Here is a 20,000-nt window from a genome sequence, read left to right as displayed (position 1 = left end):
GTTATTTTAATCTGGAGGATGAGATAACGCCGCGCGCTCTCCTGCCGTGTGTGTCCGCGCGTGTGTGTGTCTCAGTGTGTGTGTGTGTGTGTGTGTGAGACTGGCCCAGTGTGTGTGTGTGTGTGACTGCTCCATTGTGTGTGTGTTTGTGTGTGTGTCTGCCTCACTGTGTGTGTGTGTGCGTGCCTTGTGTGGGTCTGCCTCTGCGTGTGTGTGTGTGTGTCTCGGTGTGTGTGTGTCTGCCTTGGTATGTGTGTGTGTGTGTTAGTGGGGTTATGGTGTTTCAGACAATGGTGTAAGCCTCCGTTTCCCGCTGTATACAGCGCTATTGTGTCATTTCCACCGGCTGATGTGAAATAACTCGCACCCTTTGCACAACGCCATTCCTTCCCTTATTTGTGCATAAAAAAGCGGTACGAAATTCTCCCGTCTGTAATTTCCAAGAGGCGGGTTCGTACCTGATTGAATCCTGGGTATTTTTTTTCTTCCTGTGTACAGGTGTCAACCGATCCTAACTGTCACTTTTATTTCCCGCTTCAAAAATAATGAATCGACAACTCTAAATGAAAGTGTATCCCGTTGTGGGCACAGGCGTTTGAGCTCCTCTCTCTCACCCCATCTCTCCCTCTGCCTGCCTCGTTCTCAACCCCGGAAACATGGCATCCCCTCGCCCTCCCCCCGTCTCTCTCTCTCATCAGCACCACTCCCTGTCACAGGGTTAAAGACACGCTCCTGTCTAGGCGGCTCATCTCTCTCTCTCTGTCTCTCTGTCTCTCTCCCTCTCTCTCCCTCTAACCCCCCCTCTCTCTGTCTCTCTCTCTTTCTCTCTCTCTCTCTCTCTCTCTGTCTCTCTCTTTCTCCCCATCTCTCCTCCCCTATCTCTCTCTCTCCTCTTTTCCCCCCTCTCTCTCTCCCCCCCTGTCCCTCCCCCTCCCTCCCCCCTCTCTCCCCCTCCTCTAGCTAGGCGCTTCTCCTCTCAGCCTGGCTGTCAGGACCCCTCGGCGCCTCGCATCCTCATATCCATCCACCACTTTGTTTGAGAACAAGATTAAAGGCGCGCTACATCTTTGGCAATGATAACCTCAAATGAGAGAGAGAGAGAGAGAGAGAGAGAGAGAGAGAGAGAGAGAGAGAGAGACTCCTCTGTGCCTTCAACAAAGAGCCAGCTAGCTTGATCAGGCCCCTGCTACACTGTTTTTAGCATCAATTTTTAAATGCATTCATCCTGTGCTTTCTTGAAGGTGTTTGGCGAACGCAAAGAAAGTCTTAAGGTTCAGAATTTTCAATCGCGCCCGTCGGAACGGGAAACTTTGTTGAGCGCGTTTCATGTTTCGCATACATGAAGCAGAAACAAGACCCGCTTTGATTCCACCAGTTGTGTTTCCATTGTTTGTGCGTTTTACGTCGAGGGCACAGGAGTCGAGCCGCATGAGGTGTCAAGTTAAAAGTGTGCGGTTCAAAACGTGTGCGACCGGTTGTCCTGTGTTCTCCTGTGTAGTGTTGTGTTGTAGCCATATGTGTGCCCTGCGGTCCTCTAATCTCCCTGTGGTTCCTGTGTTGTGTTGTGTTGTGTTGTGTTGTGTTGTGTCGTGGCCGGGGTGGCAATATGTCTCCTGTGTTGTCTTGTGTCTTGGCCATATGTCTACTGTGCTGTTGTGTTGTGGTCCCCTCTCTCTCTATCCTGTGTCTCTTGTGTGGTGTAGTGTTCTGTAGTGTTGTGTTGTGTTGTGTTGTGTTGTGTTGTGGCCATATGTGTGCGGTGCCCTCCTCTCATCTCTCTCTCTCTCTCCTGCCGTGCAGCTGACAGCGTGCGTCCACGGGGCGGCGGCCATGTTGTACCCCATGTACTGGCAGCACATCTTCATCCCCGTGTTACCCCCGCATCTTCTGGACTACTGCTGGTGAGAGCGCACGCACTCACACATAGACACACACACATACAAACATAGACGCACATAGACACACACGCACACACACACTTACAAACAGCCGCCGATGCACCAGCCACACACAGACCAACACACGCACATACAAACATAGACGCACATTCAAACACACGCATTCACACTCACACCCTCTCTCTCTCTCCCTGGCCTGACGCCCCTCGCGGCTTCATTACCGCCGATCCAACGCTGATCGGACAAATCTGAATGGACCGACCGGAATCAAAGACCGCGTGTCTGCCGGTCCACACACACTCTCTCCACACACACTCTCTCCACACACACTCTCCACACACACTCTCTCCACACACACTCTCCACACACACTCTCTCCACACACACTCTCTCCACACACACTCTCTCCACACACACTCTCTCCACACACACTCTCTCCACACACACTCTCCACACACTCTCTCCACACACACTCTCTCCACACACACTCTCTCCACACACACTCTCCACACACACTCTCTCCACACACACTCTCTCCACACACACTCTCTCCACACACACTCTCTCCACACACACTCTCCACACACACACTCTCCACACACACTTTCCACAGACGCTCTCTCCAAACACTCTCTCTCCACACACACTCTCTCCACACACACTCTCCACACACTCTCTCCACACACATTCTCTCCACACACACTCTCCACACACACTCTCTCCACACACACTCTCTCCACACACACTCTCTCCACACACACTCTCTCTCCACACTCACTTTCCACACACACTGAGTGTGACCATACAGGCGGACAACGGGCGGGGCCGGTGGTGATGGGGCTGACGGGGGGGGGGGGGTACTGGGGTCTTGTCAGAGAGCCGCTGGTTCACATGGAAGATCCCGCCGCCCTCGCCCTGATCCGAGCTCAGCGCGGCTGGGAGCGGGCGATTCGTCACTGACAACCCAATGAGATTTCCCCCCCGACGCTGCGTAGCTTCAGCGGCGCGTTATTCAATCACCGTGGAGCGGCGTCCCAACACGGACCGCTGGTTAACCAGCGGGATTAGATTGGGTGGGGAGGGGGGGGTCTCTGGGTGTGTGGGTGTCTGTGTGTGTGTGTGTGTGTGTGTGTGTGTGTGTGTGTGCGCGTTAGCATTAATCCTGGGTCGGTGTGTGTGTGTCGGGGTGGGGAGGCAGCGCTCAGCCGTCCAGGCCTGCGGTTGGTCAACCCGATTACAGAGCGGCTGTGTCTCAGCCCTGCTGGCTGACACGACACGGACACACTCGGGCCGCTACGGGAACTAATCACCGCCGCCCCCCCTGACGTGGCACAGCGGTGGTGGTCCCCAAGAGCCGCACGCTGGGAACGCGCTGGACGGCTGATGGCATCGCTAGCTCGGGCGCCTTCCGTCGTTTAGCTTGGTTTGACATTTTGAATGAAGGCAATGAATGCACTTTTTATTGATTCGTGACCCAAGAGTAGGGGCAGAAGCATCGGCTTACATCAACCCCTCCTCACTTCTTTTAAAGTAACAAACAAGTCTCATGCATACAGTGTGTTTGCACATACATGCATACACTTGCCTACATATATAGATACATACATACACGTCTACATGCAGTATAGCCAAAAGGGTCAATACTTATATCCAGGACATTTCCACCCGCAGATGGAAAATATCCTAAATAATGAGCAACAATATATCTCTGTCGGTACAGTAAGGATGCTCATGGAACCAAGTGGCAAGCACTAAAAGTCGCTAGGTTAACCCATTCCCTGTATATTTTTTAGTGCCAGGACGTAAAACCCACAATAAGTGTGTACATTAAGTGTCAGGACGTACAACATACCAATACAGGTGGTCATAGCCACTATTAGTAAGGTGGTGTTTGTCATAGCGCGTCTTATCGAGATACTTTACAAAACGGAGTTGTCTTTCCATCTTACTGAAAACGGAAAGCCGTTCCATCATCCTTGAATCCTTGGCTCCCATGAAACTAAGTTTTAAATAGCTCTGCCGTTAAGCAAACGGACTCCGACTGTAAAATGGCGTTTCCATGAATGGAACGGGTCCTTGTTGTGAGAACATCTGTTTCCAGGGTCTATAATTATAAGATCAGCAGCGGAGGCCGGTGCTGCTGACTCACAGCAGCTCGTTAACCGGGTCTGCCAGCACCCCGGGGGGGGGGGGGAGGGAGGGGGGAGGTATTTGGAGAAGCCATTTTGAAGGCACAGCCAGGAGCCTCTCCCTTTAATGTGTTATTATCGGGATGGAGATGAAGCATATTCCTATCCACTGAATCTAAATATAAACACTGTAAAGCGTTCCTGGGCTTACCTGGAGTTGAGGAAAACAATGCACTTGTTGCATAACATTAACTTACATTTGCAGTGTTTGGTGGTGTAGCATTTTAACTCATTTGTGGTCTTTATCTGTTGTTCTTTCCTGTTAAGATGGGGGTTTGCTCCTGTATTTTACGCATTTATAGCTATTTTTTTTGCAATCCCACCTCCAGCTGTTTTAAATATATTTAAATATTCATCGCCGTACAGATTGGGAAAAAAAAACTATTTTTTGCACAGGTAAAAAATTCCGAGGCCTTTAAAAAAACGGTGATTCTTGAAAATTGACGTCTGTGTGTGTGTGTGTCTCATTCTACCAGTCTGCGACTATACCACCGGAATTAACATAACCGTCTCCAACGGTTACGCTATACTCACAAAAAAAAACCTTTACAGAAATATCCAGTCAAGTCCTCGAGAGAAAGCAATCCCAAAAGCCAACACTAACTACCCTGTCTATCCTTATTCCTCAGCTGTCAATCTCTCGTTCCAAAACAATTTCATTCAATCATTTCTTTCTCTCCCCGGTTGTCATGGTGTCATGTCGTTTCTATGCCTACCGCTCTGATGTCCGCCAGGATCAAGCAGGAAGCAGAGCTGGGTTCCGACCGTATATGGGCGGACGGGTGCTGTGGCCCCTCCCCCAGGCCGGCCCTGATTGGTCGGGTGATAATGGCTGTGCTCTTTTTTCCCCAGTGCCCCCATGCCGTACCTGGTGGGAGTCCACCTCAGCCTTCTGGAGGTAGGCCGCGTGTGTGTGTGTGTGTGTGTGTGTGTGTGTGTGTGTGTGTGTGTGTGTGCGTGTGCGTGTGCGTGTGCGTGTGCGTGTGTGCGTGTGTGTGTGGGATTCAGTAATATAATACACATTCTGATTTGGAAAGGGACAGGTTTGTGTGAATTGTGTCTCTTTTGTTAGGTGAAGGTTGCGCATTCCTTCGAGTGTTGGGGATCAATGTATACACAATTAAAGTTTTAAATTAAATAAGATTTAAACTGTTCAAATAAAAGTCAATTAGAGTATTTACTGAATTGGGGCTTGATGAAATGGCCATAAATTATATCACAATGTTGTTTTTTATATTGATCAATGTAATATAATTATCAAAATACATATTTAATAACAATAATTATAAGGCTAAATTTACTGTTTTATTATTCTCCATAGGACAGAACCCTAAATAAACCAGAAGGTTAATTATTGTTAACTATATACAAATATTTATTATCAGAACTAATAGGTGAAAAACATCCAACAGAACCTAAATGTCTTTACGTTAAACATTGAATAAATACAATTTCAACTATAATTTAAACAACGACTGTGATTCCCGTCACATAATGCCTGGTTTCAAACGTCTCTCAAACATTTAAGAGGTAGCATCATGAAAATTTATTTAAATAGAATAATGAATATGTAAAAACTGCTAGAGAGAGAGTAGAACTGAGGGAGTAAAATATGTTCAGGAAAAATACTTTCACCCAGGCAGTGCGTACTTAGCATCCATGACACTTTATTCTTGAAGCTCTGTTTTTCAACGTGCTTAGAGGCATCATATCTTTAGCGATACAGTTCGCATTTGCACTGTTATTTCTTTGTATAACTTACATTTATTTTCGTAATTTCTGAAAAAGGTGACGCATTTGTGGGTTGTCGAACTTGTGAAGTGTGACTAGCAGTAGGGCCGGTCTGGCGGCTACTGCTTGACGTTAGCTTGATAGCCCAAACTCAAGCTTTCTGCGTCCTCTGTTGGGGGGGGTTACATTTTGCAATGGTTGAAGAGGTTAGTAGTGTTTCCCTGTTCTGCTGAGGACTGGTCCCCGACATATATAGCAGCTAATGCTAGTCTAATCCGGTCAGACTTCAGGGAGCCAAAGCCAATTCCAAATAACCAAAGTGGCACGACCTTTCTTCGGCACGATTTCTCCCACATTGACGACATTTTCCACAACCTCTGTTTCACCTCCGCTCGTTTCCTTCTGAGTAGCAGAACGCCACTTCACACAGTTGGTCATCGTCCAGCCCTATACCGAATAGGATTCCCTTTATCGTCCATACACCATCATTCCCGTTTGATTAATTTCCAATCTTTCCCTCACGTTACACGCGGACACTTTTTCCTTTCCACTGCCACTGATGTGATAAATCCTGGCTCTCAAATCCATTAGAGCCACAATGTGAAATTTTAATAATGCAATGTTTTCTTTTGACACTTCCAACACTATAAACAACATCACAATGCGCCCCCGGCAGAACCTGCCTCCTGCTCTGCGCTCCCCCGTCTCACTGATGCGTGCGGGTTACCAGCCATATGAAAGACACCCGTGGAAGGAGAGAGGGAGGGAGAGAAGGAGGAATACAGAAAGAGCGTCTGAAAACAAAGAGCCTTTTCTCGTTTCATCGCCTCAAAGCCGCTCTACCGGTGGGGCGCACAACCCCAGCCCCGCGCCAACGCTGTGTGTGTGTCTGTTTGTGTGTATGTGTGTGTGTGTGTGTGTCTCTGTTTATGTGTGAGTGTGTATATCTCTGTTTATGTGTGTGTGTGTGTGTTTGTGTGCGCACTCACACATTTGCTAAGGTGTGTATCTGTGTGTGTTTGTATGTGTGTGTGTATATCTCTGTTTATGTGTGTGTGTGTGTCTGTGTATTTCTGTTTGTGTGTGTGCGCGCACTCATTTCCTCTGCATATGCATTTGTGCATAAATCTCGCTTGAGTGCCTTGTCCCGGTACATGTGTGAAAGTTTTTACACATGTGTCCACACACAGACACACATACACACACACACACACACACACACACACGTCCATACTCGTTTATTTCTCTGTGCTGTCTGAAGGCCCGTGTGTGTGTGTTTGTGTACACATTGTGTGTGTGTGTGTGTTTGTATACTGGGTGTGTGTCTGTGTGTGTGTGCTGTTCTCTGACAGTGGCGGGGCTGGCAGTATTTATCACGCTCTGCATCGTGACAGTCCCTCTTCTCCGCTCCATAATTAGTCCGGATCAGCACGTGAGCGCGCGGCTCGGGCTGTCAGCCGAGTGACAAACTAGAAATTCACACTTGCCGTTGTCTCCCCCCCCCGCCCCCCACCCAGCCCCGCCCCCCACCCAGCCCCGCCAACCTCCACACACACACACACACACACACACACACACACACACACACACACCATACACGCGCACACACGCGCGCGCACATACAGAGAAACACAGACACACATATATACAGATATATACAGATATACAGACACACACACACACATGCAAATACACACACACACACACACACACACACGGATATACACACACTCACGCAGACACAAAGAGATACACACACAAGCAAACATTCACAAAAATACACACACACGCTTACACACACGCACACATATAGAACTACAGACACACACACAAATATAAAGACACACACACACATGCATGCATACATTGAAATACAGATAGACACACACACACACACTAAGATATATAGACACAAACACACACACAGAAAAAATACAAACACACACAGAAAAAAATACAAACATACACACACATAGATATAAATTCACACACACAGATACAAAAACACACAGAGAAACACACACAGTCACGCACAAAGACGCGCACGCCAGCACACACACCTGCCGGCTGCTTTCGCCACACCGTTATAATAGTTGGATTTGTCGCAGTCAGGATGCAGAGCAGCACCGAGGGCCACGTTGCCATGGCGCCCAAAAATTAAATATATATCCATTTTGCACATTGTGAATATTTTTTCTCTTCTTTCACTCTGTCACTTCCCCCCCTTCTGTATTTAAACCCCTTCCCCTTCTTTGTGAGGTGCTCGCTGTGTGTTCAGGGAAAGATGTTCTGATGCCTTCTCCCTCCTCCAACCACACACCGTTTGTCATCGCCGGCTCCGAGGCCTGTGATGACGGCGGGGGTTTTTAGCGCGCCCGCCACGGCGGCCTGCTTTGTGAACCCGTCTGGGAGGATTCTGCGAGGCGAAGCAGGGGGAGAAATAGACCAATTAGATCCTCTCGCTCGTCCTCCACTCGTCCTGCACTAAATATTAAAACGTAGCCATTTAGCGACGCGCTTTCTCACCCTTTATCCCGGTTATGGTGGAGACAGAGATAGAGCAGGTAAGGCCGTCTCTCTCTCTGGGAGGTGGACTGTTCACAGTGCAGACCCAGACAGTAGCGTTTGAGCAGGGAGTCCCTAGTGATTAAACACTACTGTGTCACTCGTTATATGATTCCCCACGGAGCGGGAATAACACGATCGAATGCGCTCTGAGATTCAAGGTGTGAGCACAAGGGGTTAACGCTTGTGGCTCAGAACGCTTTTAATTGAATGAGGTTTAATACATTGTGGATACATTTTAACTTCTGCTCTGTTTCATATCGGCATGTCGGTGTCCCCAGCATTAACAGAGCTTGAAAATGAGATTAATAATACTATTTCAAAAAATAAAATAAAATAAAAATAGGAGATACTTAAATGCGCTTTATTTTTATTTTCTGTACTTGTGTATTTCGGAATGTAGTTTTTTGTGTTTTCAGTTTTGTACCCCTTTTTTGTACACCATAATACATGAATAATTCATAAATAATAATAGATAAATCTAATGAAATACACTAAAATATGACGAGGTCATACAGCCTCTACATTGAATTCAACCTTGCTTAGTGAAAGCAGACGGACAGACAGACAGACAGACAGACAGACAGACAGACAGACTGAGAGACAAAAAGAGACAGACAGATAGACAGACAGACAGAGACAGACAGACAGAGACAGACAGAGCGAGAGATACTGACCGAGAGAGAGACAGACTGAGAGACAAAAAGGGACAGACAGACAGAGACAGACAGACAGACAGACGGGCCGTGTGTGGACCCTGTAACGTGACTCCCCCTCCCTCTGTACAGCGGGTGCGTGGCCGCTCTCTGGACGACGTGGTCATCCTGAACGTGGACACCAACACCCTGGAGAGCCCGGCGGACGACCTGCAGAGCCTGCCCAGCGACGTGGTGAGTCTCCCTCCCACCCCCGCAGACGCACGCACACACACACACACACACACTCAGGCACGCGCACACTCACCCACTCGTTCGCTCGCACAATGAGCAAATGCGCACACATTTCACCAAAGCTTTTTATATTTCTTTTTTTATATCATGCAACACTGTAATATCTTCGTCCTGTCTTCTCTCTTCCTCTCTCTCTCTGTCTCTCTCTCTCTCTCTGTCTCTCTCTCTCTCTCTCTCTCTCTCTCTCTCTCTCTCTCTCTCTCTCTCTCTCTCCGTCTCTCTCTCCATCTCTGTGTGTTTATCTCACCCACACACTAACCTCCCTATGAAAAGGGTCCAGAACCGTCACAAACACACACAAACACAAACACACAAACACACACAAACACACACACACACACACACACACACTCACACATGCGCGACCGCCACAGTGTACCCCATCGTTGCGCTCGCCGGGGACAAACTTGCCTGGGCCCCGAACCCGGGCCCCGCCCGCATCATTACCGGGCAGCCGGCGGCGTGCGGCTCGTCTGCGGTAAACCCTCCCGTTGTGTTGGCGTGACGACGCTCGCAGGCGAGGGCGCATCACACGAGGATCCTGGGTAAAAAAAAGAGGACAGGGAGAGAGAGAGAGAGAGAGAGAGAGAGAGAGAGAGAGAGGAGGGAAGAAAGAAAGACAGAGATAAAAAAAAGGCCTTCATCTACATCCATTCTAATCATTAACTTGGCATCGTCTCACGTCTCTGTTCCGCCTGCCCACAGGCACGTCTCTGAGAGATGTGGGGGGAGGGAGGGGTGGGAGGGAGGGGGGGGGGGAGGGTCAAAGAAAAGAAATGATATGAAAAGGCTGAGATGGGTGTGTTTGGAGGATAGGGGGTGGGAGTTGGGACGGAGGGGGGGGGCAGAGAGAGAGAGGGAGGGAGGGAGAGAGAGAGAGAGAGAGGGAGAGAGAGGGAGAGGGAGAGAGAGAGAGAGAGAGAGGGAGAGGGAGGGAGAGAGAGAGAGAGAGAGGGAGAGGGAGGGAGAGAGAGGGAGAGAGAGAGGGAGAGAGAGAGAGAGAGAGAGAGAGAGAGAGAGAGAGAGAGAGAGGGCCAATTAACCAGAGAGACCGGCGTAGCCACCTGCCAGCGCATTGTCTCTTTAATTAATGGAGCGGCCGTGCTGGTCAGTGCAACAGGAAGCGATGCTTCGGTGTCAGGGTCACACACACACACACACACACACATACTCACACTCACACATACAAACACAAGCACACATGCATACACACATACACACATATACAAACGCACACACATGCATGAACACATATACACGTACACACACACATGCACTCACACATACACACACACAAATATAAACATATATATACACACATATGCACACACAAACACGCGCACACACACACACACACACACACACACACACACACACAGATCCACAGTAGGGAACAGGACTGCGTGGTGTCCCAGTGTTTTGTCGGAGCAGGATTCTGTTTGTTTAGCCGTCCTCAAGGGGGGTTCAGTATTAAAGCTGTCCTCTGGTGGGTGGGGGGGGGGGGGGTATTATTAAAGGTCCCCTGTGAGTCCCTGCACGGGGGGGCTCTGGACACACACACCAAGCCCACCCCCACTACCACAGACCCATAATGTACATGATACGGATCAATACTGTCTATTAGCAGCTGCTGCTGCTAATGCTACACACTGATTCAGCTACACACTGATTCAGCTACACACTGATTCAGCTACACACTGATAGAGCTACACACTGATAGAGCTACACACTGATAGAGCTACACACTGATTCAGCTACACACTGATTCAGCTACACACTGATTCAGCTACACACTGATAGAGCTACACACTGTTAGAGCTACACACTGATTCAGCTACACACTGATAGAGCTACACACTGATTCAGCTACACACTGATTCAGCTACACACTGATTCAGCTACACACTGATTCAGCTACACACTGATTCAGCTACACACTGATAGAGCTACACACTGATTCAGCTACACACTGATTCAGCTACACACTGATTCAGCTACACACTGATTCAGCTACACACTGATTCAGCTACACACTGATTCAGCTACACACTGATAGAGCTACACACTGATAGAGCTACACACTGATAGAGCTACACACTGATAGAGCTACACACTGATAGAGGTACACACTGATTCAGCTACACACTGATAGAGCTACACACTGATTCAGCTACACACTGATTCAGCTACCCACTGATAGAGCTACACACTGATTCAGCTACACACTGATTCAGCTACACACTGATTCAGCTACACACTGATTCAGCTACACACTGATAGAGCTACACACTGATTCAGCTACACACTGATTCAGCTACATACTGATTCAGCTACACACTGATAGAGCTACACACACACTGATAAGTACCGAGACAGTTATGTACTGAGAGAACTACACGTGGCCTTAAGGATGAAAATGTGGAGGCATGTTGGAGCTTTTCATCGGAAAATCATAAAGAATTCTATTGGGTATCATTGAAGCACGCAGCGCGTGTGTGTGTGTGTGTGTGTCTGTGTGTGTGCCTGTGTGTGTGTGTGTGTGTGCCTGTGTGTGTGTGTGTGTTACCACTAAGTCTATACAGTTGTAGAAAAGAGCGGGTTACGGTTCGCTGCTGTGATTAGATGTGTTGATGGCTTCTTGTTTGACTGCTGTGATTGGCTCTGGTGTTGCCTTTACACTGCTGTGATTGGATGTGGTGATGCCCTTTCAATGTAGTCGTTGCGGATTGGCAGACAACATCATAAAAGACTGACTCACGCATTACATCAAAACAGACATTGCGGAAATGGAGGATTAAATCAAAAATAAATGCAAAAAGAATACCAGTAAATTATACCATGGCATGGAATCTGCAGGTCTTTAAGTCCTTTAGGTTTAGGGGGTAACCTGATCTCAATTGGCACAAATCGACATTTTCCGACCCAAAGTAAAAAAGAAACAGGCTACATCCTTACGAGCCTCTCAGCCAATCGGCTGCTTGGGCCCCACCTGCTTCCAATGCAGCCAGCGTATCGTTTGACGGATAAATCGTAATACGTCTGGCCTCTGTGGCCGGCGTTAAACCACCCCGGCAGCGGCCCTGTGATGGTGATACAGCAGTAAAGAAGCGATATAACGACCGCACCCTTTATACCTTCACACGGCCTCCATGTGTTTCTGTGCCTGCTGAGAAGTGAGAGCTGCACAAACGGATACGAATACGGCGCGGTGTTCACTTGAACGTTATCGTAATCACGTTCAAGTGATTAATCCTCTCGATCGGAGGCGGTCGTCACGGAGACAACGTATTCCTCCGTCCTTGCTCTCTCTCCAGATGAAATATGGATGTTGAACCCCTGCAGCTGCTGCCGTTCCTGCCACCAACCTGTCCCTCGCTCACTTCCCGTCGGAGTTTCCCATATGGTTTCCCTTGTACCCCCCCCCCCCACACTCACTCAGACACACAGGCATTCTTCCTGTGTGTGTGTGTGTGTGTGTGTGTGTGTGTGTGTGTGTGTGTGGCTGTGACTGCCTGTCTGGGAGGTGTCTACACGCCTGCGTCTACACCTTCCCAACTGTACAGCCTTCGCCCGCTCCAAATAAAAAGAAACGTACGCATAACAGAGGCTGTCAGGCAGCGTGTCCAATGCAGCAGCCGGTGATTCCCCCCCCCCCGGTCCCCCAAAACCCTGTCCCCACGTCCTCCTGTCCTTACGTCCCCCTGTCCTGATTGAAGGACTGTATTTATTCGTCGTTGAGAATAAAATGGATGGAGCGTCCCCCCCCTCCTCCCTCCGCCCTCCCCCTCTCAGTTCGCAAAACCAACAAAGAGAAGAAGAGGAGAAGAGGCACCTTTGTATTCTCCTCCTTCTCCTCCTTATTCTTCTTCTTCTTCTGTTTGTGCCGTGTGAGAAATTAAGCGAAAGGACTCAGAAGCTGCGTTTGCTTTGATCCGCCTCCACCACCACCACCCCCTCAAAGCCCTCCCTCCCCCAACCACACACACACACACGCACACGCACACACACACACACACTCAGGGCTGTATCTCTCTACCGACTAATGACAGAACGTAGCCCCGGTATCGCGTTAGATTAGCCCAACTGACACAGGAAGGCTTCGGCGTCGCTAATGTATTTACTGTAGCAAATTGTTGTTGCCGTTGTTCAAACCGAGGTTCCCCTCGTGTTACCTCCTCAACGGGGGTAGTCGATTAATAAGGGAGCGAGCAGGTACTAATTGAGCTGGATTCCAGGTCCCTTGCTAGTTTGCTCGTTAGTGATGAGGACGTGCCACATGGCATTTGATGTTTGTGTTCACACACAAAGGGGGATGTTTGAGGCATTGCTCAGTTTGTCAAACAGAGGCCGCAAGTCTTAATTAACGCCGAGCATTTCTCTGCCTCTCGTCTCGGCTGCCTAGACGCCAGTGTCTCCGCCGCCGCCGCCGCCGCCATTCAAACCGCCGCTCCCGTTGGCGCGGCAACACCCGGGGCCTGTTATTCAGCGTGAGACTGGAGTGCAGGGCCGGTCTAGTGGTGCTCATTCACACTCGGAGGGCCTCTCCCGTCACTCTTAGTCGTTTATTCTCCCTTGCTTCTTTCTTCTCTTTCTCTCTGCTTGCACGGCCGCGGTAATCAAGCCCAAAACGTAGCTGAAGGCCGCTGGCCGTTCTCGTGCGCTTATGTTTCAAATAAGTCGTGTGTCTGGGAAAGGAGGCGGGCGGCGGCCCTTTGATAGTGACGGAGGTGACCGGGAGAGATTGATCTAATGGTGGCATCGCATGTGGACTGCGTTACGGGCTGACCAGTGGCCTGCTCTCAGCGGGGTCAGAGTTCACAGTTGTCCCGCATTACCGGGGCCCTATCTCAGACACGACCGGCCCGCGCGCACCCCACCTTTTAATGGCTTTTTCTACCCAATTTCACACATACTCGCTCAGATTTATTGACTATCAGGAAACGCTACCAGGCCCGGTAGCACTGGGCCTGGTAGCACGTCCACCACTGGAAGAAAGGGAAAGAGAAGAAAAGAAAAAAAGGAAGCAAAGTCTACAAAGAGAGTAATTGCTCAAGGGTACAGGGGGGAGGCTGTGGTGGCAATCTCCCCCTGACTCTGACATTCTGTGCTGTTGATTAAAGACGCAGGATGTGCCAGGGCTTGAAGGCCGCACGTCAGGTATTAGTTTGTTCGGAATTTGTAAAATAGATGGCTGGCTTATAATTATTCATTTGCACTTAAGTCATTTTAAGACATTTGAATCACCTATTTATTTATCTTCATTGTCACCGACATTTTCTGGGGGGAGTTCCTCCTGTACGGTTTTTCCTCCGTAATTAGTCTCCGTGTTTGTATAGTGCGGAGAATGTGTAAACACATATGCTACGCAGAGATACTTTTATTTTTGCGTGACATCGTACCTTTTCGGTTCCATAATGTGCTATTTTAAGAAGTTACGCGAGTGCCAAAAGTTGCCATAGTTTTGAAACATTCGCGAACCGCGCTTCTCTCATAGGCGATATGTTTGCCAATAAAATCAACGTGTTGACAAGCGCATTCAAAAGAAATATATGTTTTTTGTTTTTTTCATAAAAGCCTCTTCTTCTCTCTCCGAGGGAGATCAAGGTGTTTCTCGTTTCTCTCCCGGAGAACCTAGGCTTCCTCTCCCACATAGAGGTTGTGCTGATAAAGTTATAATTGGCTTTTGGTTTGGTGCAACTCTTTACCTCACTAGTCATTAAAACGGATCCAAGAATAGCAAATGAGGAGTGCGTTAATTCGGAAAAACAAACACCGCCACGGAACCGTTTTTTCTCTTGATAGGGCGGCTGATCTCAAACCAGCGACAGATACGTGTTGTCTCTTTGCCTCTGCGTGTGTGTTTGTACGCGCGTGCGCGCGTGTGTGTGTTTGTTTCTTTATTTCATGTATTATTCCGTCTGTGCCGTACATTCAAGGTGATGCTCTTCCAACGCCTTGCCTTTATTTGCAGACGCTCCCTGGCTCAGATCACAGGCTAATTCTCCTCCTCCTCCTCCTCCTCCTCCTCCTCCTGCTCCTGCTCCTGCTCCTCGCACTGCTTTGCTGACACCGTGTACCCGCGCGTTCCCTCGCCTCCCAGCATTTGATCATCCCCAGCCCCAATCAAGGTGCAAATTTACAGTGCACACCCACTTCCTGTTTCAAGCGCACGCCGCCGCGCCCGGGGAAGGCGACGTACAAATGAACGAGGGGGCTGAGCATGCGCGGCTCTCCTGAGATCACCCCAGCCCCCCGCACGCCACACGCAATCAAACGCCGCCACCGCCGCTAATTCAGTCGCTCGCAACAAACAACCCCCAAAAAATAAAAACAAAACAACCACATATAGAGAAGTGGCGTGACGACAGATTACAGGCAAAGTTGTTAAAAATACTTGCATCCGGTATTGTAAGCGTTTGTGTATTTATACACACGTACCAAGCCGCCGAGGCACAGAGTCAACAGGGGACGCGACGCAGCGCGGGTGCACTCGCCGCGACCAGCCCCGCACTGACTTAAGCAAACACAGGAAAACTTTGTGGCTGTTCTCACGACGACGTGCCTCGGACCTCCAGCCTCGGACCTCCAGCCTCCAGCCTCCCAGGCGGTCAGGGCCGGGTCCGTCGCACGTGGTCGGATAGCGCAGCCCTCCTCTCTCCTCCCCTGTTCATGGTTGCTGTGCTGCGTCTCTGGGGTCCGTGCCGGGGCGCGGCAGAGCCCCCCTGCCCTAGCTGGAGGGTAGTTAGGGGAGATGGGGGCTGTGGCGTGCGGCCGCAGAGTCATTCCACCTCACTAAACGCCCTCCTCCGCCGGCGGAGAGGAGAGAGCGCCGTTTGCGTGGCTCGGAGCCGAGCCCCGCGTCAGACTTGTTTAGTTGTGTTAGGAGCGATATTTATTTTGTTACTCGCTTTACTTCCATGTGTTTATGTTATTTTTCGTTCTTTGGTTCCACGCCGTTCGTTTCTACCTTTCTTGTTTTTTCCCTGTATTCCCTTCTTTAATTTTTTGTGTTTCGTTCGGTCTTCCATTTTGTCGTTTCTTTCTCCTCCAAAATTATTTCCTCACTCACACCAATCCGCCGTTCATCTCCGTTCCCTCCTCTCGTTCGTACTGGCTGTTCATCCTCCTCCTCGTACCGGTCTCAACCGGTCCTCTCCTGTCTCAGCCCGGGGGGGGGGGGGGGGGGGTTTAGGAGCGGGCGAGGAGTCTGAAGGAGCTAGGAGGAGCGAGGAGGCCCGCCGAGCTCCCCCATTGAAGTGAAGGGTGACATTTAGCGCTCGTTAATTATGTATGCAAAACTCAGCGCCCCTCCCGCAGCGGCGCAGGAAGAGGTCAACTTGACACGGTAACCCCGACGCCGACGAGAAGCTCACCGCCAGACAGACCGCCCTATTAGATCCAACTGTGTGTGTGTGTGTCCGTGTGTGTGTCCGTGTGTGGGTGTGTATGTGTGGGAGAGCGTGAAAGAGAGGCTGACTCTTTTTCGTCGACTTTCTCCTGACTGCGGTCCGTGCCTCCTCGTCCACGGTATTCCAGAACTCTCTTTATTTGGTGCGAGGCTGTTTCTACGTTCATTAAAGCGATTTACCGCTGTTATTACTAGCTGATTCATACCACCACAGGCTAATTGTTCTTCACATTTTTACAAGTGGTGGTGAGGGGGGGGGGGGAATGAAATAAAATAGGGGGACTCCTGGTTTTCTCCTCCCTGAAGACCTTGGTAATATCTTCAGGAAAGCACAGTTTAAAAGCACTTGAAACGCAGGCTCAATTTATGAAGTTATTAATAGGAGTATTAGTAGGAGATAGGGGATTATTTTAAGGTTCATTTTCACTGCAACCTAACAATGGCGGCTCGAGTGCGTATCAAAGACGAGCATTTACTCTTCTCTCGATTCACCATTTCACCCGGTGTGAGAGTGTGAATTTTGTGGGTGCTGCGGTGGATGTTGTGGGTCTGTGTGTGCGTGTACATATGTGCACAGCCGTGCAAATTGCGGGTAAATGCGTGCGCGTGTATTTGTTTCTTTGTCTAAATCTGTGTGTGTGTGTGTCTGTGTGTGTGCGTGAGGAATTTCCACTGTAGCACATCAAAAGAAAGTGGGAGATTTTAATAACTATTTCTTTTCTTTGTAGTTCTTTAATTGCGTCCCAATGGCTTTCTTTCCCTGGACAGAATCTTAAACAAAACATTCTTTCTGCAACCCCCTCTCTCCCTCACTATTGCTCTCTCTCCCCTCTCTCCCTCTCCCTTGCTCTCGCTCTCTCTCCCCATCTCTCTCTCCCTCTCTTAATCTCTCTCCCACTTGTTCTCTCCCTTCTCCCTATCTCTCTCTCTCTCTCTCTGTCTCTCTCTCTCTCTCTCTCTCCCCTCCCGCTCTCTCTCTCTCTCTCTCCCCTCTCTCTCTATATTTATATATATATTCTTCTTTAGGAGCTCAAACATGTCAGGGTTGTTATTTTAGTTTTTTTATCTTCTAATTTGGTAAAGAATGACATAGCTGAAAACACCTAGTCCAGTTTTAAATTATAAATCACATTCGGGCAAAGATCCTTTATTCATTAATCTGAATAATTGATGTGTTAAATAAAAATAATCATCAGGCAAACACAGACAATGGTATAATGGTGTCTTTTTCCAGACATAAGCATCAATACGTGAAATACCAAATACCTTTTGTGGTAATACGTTTCCCCATTTATAATTGTGTGAATCTGTTTGTGTGTGCGTGTAAAAGTATATATGTGTGTGTGTGTGTGTGCATAAAAATATATGTGCGTGTGAGAGAAACAAGTGGAAATTATTTCTGCATTATTAATTGAGTGTGCGTGTAAAAGTATATATGTGTGAGCATGTGTGCGTGAGATAGAAACAAGTGGCCCGATATGCCGTGGCAAAAACTTTGACACTCACACACACACGTATACTTACACGCACACACACACACAGATACTTACACCCACACAGCCCCAGATGCCCATTGTCACCTTCCCCAGGTATCATCCTTACAGAGGATCATCAGCACACCTGCTAATTACTATCTCCATCTGGAGAGTTAAATGGAGATCTGTTCTCTGTCCGGCCCCTGACCCTTGCTCTTTACGTGACGCACTTCAAACCCCGGTCGGGGGGCCGGGCCCTTAATGAGGCCCCCGTGTCTGCCCTCCGTGTGCCTGCGCTTCTCGGACACCCCCACTTTCATCCCCCCCCCCCCACCCTTGATGTAGGTGGGGGAGATCACAGCTAGGGGCAGAAGACCCGAGCCCGCCAGAGGCCGCTCCGCCACAGATGATGAATATCATAACTTAACATTTTTCTTTCTTTATATAAATAAATCCTTCGCCCCCCCCACCAGCCACCACCCCCCATGGATCCTCCCTTCCCTCCTCCTAGCCAATGCACCCCCCCTTCTCCTCCCCTCTCCCCTCCCTCCTCCCTCCTCCCCCGTCTCCCCCGCGCTACAATACCATCTTTTCTAATTGGACCCAACGGGGGGAGGCTGCCTTTGATCTCGCCCGCCGCCGCGGTGACTTTACACAAAAAAATGTCACCGCCAAATCGGGTTATCACCTGTAGAGACGCGGCCTTCTACTGATGCCACCACCGCCGCCGCCGCCGCCACCCGTCTCGTTAGCTTAGCGCCGGCGCTATTAGCTAATTAACGCGACGGCTCCGTAACCGGTGAGGCGTGTTCCGTTTACCGTAGCCCCCGGCGCCGCCAGCGCGAACCTGAGGGCGGAACACAACTTTGTACGTGTTTGCCGCCTTGGGACGGTGTAGCGCCTGCTAGCCCACTAGCTCGCTAGCCACAGGCTACCAACCGCTGCACAGTAAGCGTTACTGTTTTTAGTTGTTTTTTTGCGTGTTACTCCGACGCTGACCCGAGCCCTCCCCGTCTCATCCCCCCTGGTGGTACGGCCCGTATTATTTGACTCGACGAACGCCGAAACTTAAGAGTTGTTTCTGTTAGCTCTGTCTCCTAGCGTCGTGGTAGCGCTCATTAAAAAGTGGCGACGCCGCCACCGCGGCGCACCGCTGGGGTGCTTTGAAACGCCGGCGCACACGACGAGAGAGAGACAGAGAGGGAGAGAGAGAATCACATCAACATGAAATATTAATTTCAGAAAGGGCTTTACATAAACATAAAAGCATTTAGCGCAATGAGTCAAACGTGGAGATGACACTTGTTAATTTAACCACAATAAACTCGGTTTGTTTGATGCCCGGGAGCTGATGCAGTGGGAGTGTTGGGGACAGGGTGGAGAGAGAGAGAGGGAGAGAGAGAGAGAGATTGGGGCCAGGGGAGCGAAGTTGACGCTGTTCATTTAGTCCCTGTCCCAGTTCACCACTGCCGTTCTCTTCCTCCCTCCCTCCCTCTCTGCCACCATTCATCTCTCCCTCCCTCCCTCTCTCTCTCTCCCTCCCCCCTCTCTCTCTCTCCCTCTCTTTCTCCCTCTCTCCCTCCCTCTCTCTGTCTCTCTCTCTGTCTCTCTCTCTCTCTCTGCCTCTGTCTCTCTCTCTCTCCCTCCCTCTCTCCCTCTCTCTCTCTCTCTCTCTCTCTCTCTCTCCCTGTCTCGTATCACACCGTCTCGTCCTGCCCGCTGCCTATTTTTCTTCGTCTTTCTCTCGGTGCTGACGGCCGCCACCTTGGTTCCAACATGGCTGCT

General features: G+C 49.5%; 1 protein-coding gene across 2 annotated transcripts in view; it reads left to right on the top strand.

Annotated features, from left to right (window-relative positions):
- The window catches only part of dennd1b (DENN/MADD domain containing 1B), a 123,432-nt gene that overhangs the window by 67,441 nt on the left and 35,991 nt on the right, over positions 1-20,000 (top strand). For both annotated transcript variants that reach the window (XM_079739785.1, XM_079739784.1), the window contains 3 exons: positions 1,801-1,901; positions 4,939-4,984; positions 9,171-9,272. In XM_079739785.1, coding sequence (XP_079595911.1) covers positions 1,801-1,901; positions 4,939-4,984; positions 9,171-9,272 — 249 coding nt within the window. The remainder of the gene's footprint in view (positions 1-1,800; positions 1,902-4,938; positions 4,985-9,170; positions 9,273-20,000) is intronic.

This window comes from Pollachius pollachius, assembly GCF_949987615.1.
Source record: "Pollachius pollachius genome assembly, chromosome: 7".
In the NCBI taxonomy this organism is placed as follows: Eukaryota; Metazoa; Chordata; class Actinopteri; order Gadiformes; family Gadidae; genus Pollachius; species Pollachius pollachius.
The sequence above is the reverse complement of the archived record's forward strand: the minus strand, read 5'-3'. Positions and strand labels throughout refer to the sequence as shown.